The 6,631-nt window shown below is 37.5% G+C and overlaps 1 protein-coding gene across 3 annotated transcripts in view; it reads right to left on the bottom strand.

Annotated features, from left to right (window-relative positions):
• The window catches only part of OLFM3 (olfactomedin 3), a 201,113-nt gene that overhangs the window by 21,712 nt on the left and 172,770 nt on the right, over nt 1–6,631 (bottom strand). For all 3 annotated transcript variants that reach the window (XM_073896233.1, XM_073896232.1, XM_073896234.1), the window contains one exon: nt 5,078–5,297. In XM_073896233.1, the coding sequence (XP_073752334.1) occupies nt 5,078–5,297 (220 nt within the window). The remainder of the gene's footprint in view (nt 1–5,077; nt 5,298–6,631) is intronic.

Genomic DNA, 6,631 nt, shown 5'->3' with positions numbered 1-6,631 from the left:
AAGATTTTATTTATATATTTGACAGAGAGAGAAAGTACAGAAGCAGGGGGAGAAGCAGAGGGAGAGGGAGAAGCGGGCTCCCCGCTGAGCACGGAGCCTGATAGATATACGACATATAGATATATACGGGGCTCCATCCCAGGGCCCTGGGATTATGACCTGAGTCAAAGGCAGATGCTTAACTGACTGAGCCACCCAGGTGCCCTGACCTAAAGTTTTGAGTGCTCCTGCTACTTCTCTCTATTGAACATGAAGCCTCAAAACTGTTAATAGAAAGATGCATCCTGTGGTTCACTAGATGGCACCACACCATTGCCCTAAAATAGAATTAACTTGAGGGAGGGCGGGGGGTGGGCAGAGGACTGGAAAGCCTGATTATAATCTACATTAAACATCTATTGATGCTCTCAGGGTGTGTGAGAGCTTTAACTGTGCTTTTTTTCAGCAAATTCTCACATGCATATGTTTTTCATGTCTAGGAATGGGATATTTAATTAATCACACGGGACTTTATTCTGTCTCTTATAGGAGAAAATTAAGAATTAGGAAAGAGCATTACTGTACCTCATTCAGGCCCGCTAGGGTGCATTACTGTTTTTTTTTTTAAAGATTTTATTTATTTATTTATTTGAGAGAGAGAATGAGAGAGAGAGAGAGCATGAGAGAGGGGAGGGTCAGAGGGAGAAGCAGACTCCCCGCTGAGCAGGGAGGCTGATGTGGGACTCGATCCCGGGACTCCAGGATCATGACCTGAGCCGAAGGCAGTCGCTTAACCAACTGAGCCACCCAGGCGCCCCTAGGGTGCATTACTGTTGAAGCTTTTTTTTTCCCCCCTAATTTCTATTTTCTTAATTCTCTAGTAGAAATAAGCTGAATGATGCCTTAGTGCTCTCAATGACTTGTGATTCCTTTAGCGCCTTATTTACTATTTGGGAGTAACTTAGACCTTGCAGGCAATGAGGTTAGTTTGGTTTTTAGTATCTTAAAATTTATGTGATGTATAGTGTGACATTTTCCCTAAAAGCAAATTCACTGAAAAGGTGAGTGGGAATGCATTCATCATTGTTGCAATTTTATTCTCTTGCCCCAATCCATTTCTGCCCTCTGCTAATTGGTTGTGTGCATTGAGAGGCTTTTGTAAAGAGTGAAGATGCCACTGATGGATGAGCCTTCTTGCTCCTGTTGCTATACTGAGGATACCATGATTATCCAATGTGCCACTATAGATCCAAACAGCAGAGCAACTGGATTTTAGATGCTTTGGAACATTGAACCCCTCATGTTTTCTTTCTGTACTTCTCCTGTTAATGATCCTGATGTTGATTAACATCTGTTTTCTGAGTCCTTGTGTTCTGCTATTTTGATAATTGGGTAGTTGATAGGAGGCATGGAGTTAAAAGGGTTCTCAGAGATAATTTCATCCAGTCTTTATTTAAAGTCCCAGGAAATAGAAATACAAAGTGGTATTAGACTATTAACCTAAGGCACCACTCTCAATCATGTGTTTGTGTTTTCTTCTGCAAATACATGTTTCAGATACTTCCTTTCAAACTGGAGTAATTTTTAAAAGGACAATATGAAGATTCTGTTATTTATTTTTTCAGGGACCACGTACCTTCATACTTCATGGCACTAGGGCTGTCTGTCTCTACCTGGATATGTTCTTTACATTGTAATTAATGGTTGTGATCCAGTTGATAAATATTTTTTCTGCTTAGGAGACTCTCAGTCAGTAGTTCTGATTGTTCTGTAGATCTGTTCTGATGAAGAAAAGTACCCAGTTCTTGGGACAAAAAGCATAAATGAGTTAGAGTCCTTGCGGCACCGGCCTCTCTACTAAGTAAATAGGGATCTCAGGACTACTAATAATCTAGGAAAGAGTTTATAACATATGAGAATTAGTTCTAATCTCTTGTGTAAGGTCATATCAATTAACTCAAATAGCAGCCATCTCATTAAATAAGAAAGTTGAATACTGTTTTATTGCTGTTAGATATTTGCATTTTGATTAGTTAAGATAAAATTAAATATTAACTAGTTAATGCAGTTAATTTGACAGTTACATTCTTTCAAACCTTGTTGTCTATGAGGACAAATTAATAAAAAGAGCCTTTGATGTTAAAATATATATATATTGTGGATCACAGTCCTAAGGCCTGAGGACATCACGGAAACATTATCCATGGTTCAGTAAAAAGGAGTAAGGATGAATTTATGTCCCCTTAAATTAATCCCCTTTGTCCCAGATATCATTTTCAGTATCGAAGGAGGCTGTGTGTGGGAGAGTTATATGTGAGCTGAAAAAAACAAATAAAAACAAAACAAAACAAAACAAAACAGGATTATGAAAGAGCTGAAAGGAGTGTCGATTTCATTTCCTAACTGCAACATTATTTCTTGCTGACTCAACTCTGAGAGAATGTGTGTTAGAAGTGAAATTCATTTCTAAAGTTAAGCAAAGTCCAAGAATTTTCCATGCCAGTCCCTCAGAAACCTGACTGGCACACTTTAAGGTTCAAGGTGTTCACTAGCTAGAACTATTCTATTGCCTATCCTTCTTTTAGTAGAGTGCAGGTATACTTAGCAGATATCCAGTCTTAGTGTACAAAGCCTGTGGCTTGAGTTTATTGTGAGCTGCTAAGAATGACCCAATGAATTGATTCTCAGAATCTGGAGTGATTCATCTGTAACAAACAGACCTCTTCCACAGTAAGTCAAAGTCCTACACAGACCAATCCTATGCACTGTCATTTACAGAAAATCTGTAATCAAATATTTTATGAGCTAATAAAAATGCATCTGGATATTTCTTTGTAACCCCCAAAGTAATTTAGATAGTGAGGACACTCAGTTCTTGGACTGAGATTTTTCTCCTCATCTGGTTTGGTGGAGACATCATCTGGCAAGCTACGTAATATGTGCATCAAACTAAAGGCATTTTTTAATTTAAAAATAAAATACAACAGAATTCACTTAGTAATATTTACCTATTGGATATTAGCAATAAACTTCATAACATTAATTATAAAAGAACAGCATATAAGGAGGTTATTTAAGTGCTATATCAGATAAATAATTCCTCATTTGCTTAGTCTTAGTCAGTCCTGTGCCACCTGACTCAAATAGGTGGCTAAGAGAGGGTTTTTTTTTTGTTTTTGTTTTTTTTAAGTAAGACTTGAAATAGCTTTTACTTTGTTGAAAGTTAGAAATGGTTACGATATGGCTCCTTATAGAATTAACTTATTTGGCAAATATTTATTAAGTTTTCTTTGTCAGGCAGTTTTCCAGGCATTGGGGGAATACAACAAGGTTTAAAGGGAGGATCATAGACATTGGAACAAGAATCTAGAAGATTGCTATCCAATTACACATGCAATGATAATGAAGCATGAAAAGTCCAGTCATTGGTGAAATATCAGGGTTTGGGAGCACCTAACTGGGACACATAGTATACATAGGGAGAGCAGTGAAGGATTCTGGTAAGACATGACATTTAAACTGAGACCTGAAGAGTGAATGGGAGTTTGTCTCATGTGGCAAGTAAACATGTGTTGACACAGAAAGGATAAACAGGAAAGAGCGTTTCAGGGGAGGGGACAGGCATCTCAACACTGCCCTGTGATAAGAAAGTGTGGAACACACATGACTGGGATGTGGCATGTGAGGGGAAGAGCGGCAGGACCTAGGATGCGAGAGGTAGGGTGGGCCACATATGGAGGGCCTCAGAAGCTGTGGACTATATCCTAGGATTTTCAGCAGTGCAAACTAATTTCAGATGTATGCTTCAAATAAATCCTTCTGGCCATAATGTGGACAATGGATGAAAAGTGCAAGAATAGGAGTCACAGAATCTACTGGAGTCATGATTGTTAGGAGAAGAGTTACAGTTGAAAAAGTGTGGATCTTGACTGATGAGGAATAAGGACCTGGGGGTGCCTGTACAAGTGTTTAGCTTTAGGGTTTGTGTTAATTGCCTTCTGAGTCATTTTGTTAGAATCTCTAGGAAATCCTGGGTTGACTGCAGTGGAGCCTCTAATGTGATTCCCCACATTGTTTTGAACTGTACTAAATGCAATGTTTTATATAATTCACTCTCTTTTTTCATTTGGATTGCATTTGTAAAATAGTCTTTAAGGTAGTCATCAGCCATTCAAATTTTAAGTGTTTACATTTATTCTCTGAAGTTGTCTGTACTAGAAATTATCTTTTCCAAATTCTTTATTTCTCTTTTTAGTTTATTTTCAATTTCAGAAAAGTTTTTCTTTCCGTTGAGGGAACACTTTTCTATGGTTATTGACTTGACCTCCCTGGCATGTCACTTCATGTCAACAACCAGAATACTGTTCCTAAATGGACTAACAGCTCCTCCTTCATTCAATTTGTGACCACATATTTATTTTGCATTAAATTACAGACTAATGCCAGGATGATCTCAGTTGAATAATTAGCTCATGGGTGAAGTGGAAGAGTTTGGAAACTTAGACCAGGTTGAACCACACATTTTAGGAGTCAAGAACTAGAGTCCATATCCCATGTCATATGCTTGACCCCTTGCAGAGTAGTGAATATATATTTGAGTAGGTGCCTTCTTTTTATTTCTTGAGTGGATCAGAATAACTAGCTGATGGCAATTCTCTGTAGTAGAGGAATTGTTTTTATTTGATTTATTCACTGCATAAATCACTTCATATTTGGTCCCAAGGTAACTACCTTTTTCCCAGCCTCTGACTTTCTCCACTACTAAAAATGCCTCTCCTCCCTTCTAGCCAAGTAATGATTGACCATCACATATTATTTGTCTGGAGTAACTTATTGCCATTAGCGTAGCCAGTAGAATTGTCTGTATTATTTCAAGCCACCAAATGGTAACAGGGTGCTCTGAAAATTAGGCAACTGTTAATCAAATAACATTGATTACACAGGCGTGTTTAAGGTGTTAAGGAATACTTAGACTTAGAAAGCAGGCTTTGGTTTCTCTATAATTAGGTATTCATGACTATCTGCAAAATGTAAGAATGCAGTTTTCATTGAAACCACTTAAAAGCACAACTTAAACAAATGAAATTGTTCTACTTACTCAGCTTTTTCATGCAGTCACGAAGCCTGGTTTCCAGGCTCAGCACCCTTTGATGCAGTTCCTCATAGTCATAGGCACCGATTTCCTCTTGAATCCCAGTGAGGACGGCAGACAGATTGCGGATTTCCTCCTTGAACTGGGTGATTAACTTGGCATCTGTTTTGTACTGTTCCAGCACGGGGATCAAGGGCAGGAGTTCATCCATCTTCTCTTTCAACTCCTGTGAAAACCAGCCAATTGTTCCTGAGAGTCATTGAAACAGATCAAGCAGCTATGTTCTTTTTAATATGATACCTAAAGGAGATTATTAAAACAAATTCAAAATTTCTTTTTTTTAAATTAAAAGAAAAATTTTATTAATTTATAATCAGGATATAACATTATATTAGTTTCAGGTTTACAGCATATTGATTCAATATTTGTATATCAAAATTCTTACTGATTTTGGGTTAAAATTAGGTACTTTGTGAGAATGTAAGTGGCTACAAGATCATTAGTAGTAAATCCATTTATCTCAATACAAGAACCTCTCTTTAAATGGTTATTTGCTTTTCTTTTTTTTTTTTTTTCTTAAAGATTTTATTTATTTATTCATGAGAAGCAGAGGCAGAGGGAGAAGCAGGCTCCCTGCAGGGAGCCCGATGCAGTACTCGGTCCCAGGATCCCGGGATCACCACCTGAGCCGAAGGCAGATGCTTAACCGACTGAGCCACCCAGGTGCCCCTGTGCTTTTCTATAAAACAAATTGATCTTTATCATAATTATAAAAACTTTTTATGATAGCAATTAAGGGTTAATGTATTATTTCACTTTCTGGTAGCATTTTATAACGTGAACAATGCATTATTTAGGAAATATAATCAGGGTCCATCTTCTAATTATGAATTACTAGAAATAGCTCACTGACTAATCGTCTATGTTATGGGGGTACTTACAAGAGATTTTGTATCCTGGAACAGCTTTTCTGTAACACTTAGAATTGTTCCAACTATGGCTTTCTCCCATTCTATCCCTTCCATTATGCTCAGGTATTCCTCATTCTTTTTAACATCCATCTTAGCACAACATCGTTAGGAAGGTAAGTTCAGCAAGCATAATAAATCATGCAAAGCTCCTTAAAGCTCAAAGAAATGCATGTTGCTGTTTACCATTTTGAATTATTACTCACACTCTGACTCCATTTGCCTTAGCATAAATAATTTAGAGCTCTTTAAGTAAGGCAGAGTTGCTCACCCATGTAGTGAATTAACTCTTTTAACTCTTTGAGGGACCAATGTGTTCACAGTTTATGTAACAAAGGAACTAGTTGCACAGAGTTGTTCAAAACTGCAAAGTTGATTTTCATCTGGAGAACAAGAATTATATTTTGCCAACACAGTGTTTCTTATTTCTAGCGTCATGGGACTGAGACTCACCTGCTGTTTCACTTTCAGTTTCTAGGTATGTCATCCTTTCTTCTTTTCCTTTAATTTGGTGGTAGTGGTCAGTGAAAATATTTCATGAGTGTGAGTCAGTTGTGTGTGTGTGTGTTTTTTTTTCACAGATGATCTCATT

This window comes from Callorhinus ursinus, unplaced genomic scaffold, assembly GCF_003265705.2.
Source record: "Callorhinus ursinus isolate GAN/ISIS: 27379988/994484 unplaced genomic scaffold, GSC_fseal_2.0 scaffold9, whole genome shotgun sequence".
Taxonomy (NCBI): Eukaryota; Metazoa; Chordata; class Mammalia; order Carnivora; family Otariidae; genus Callorhinus; species Callorhinus ursinus.
The sequence above is the reverse complement of the archived record's forward strand: the minus strand, read 5'-3'. Positions and strand labels throughout refer to the sequence as shown.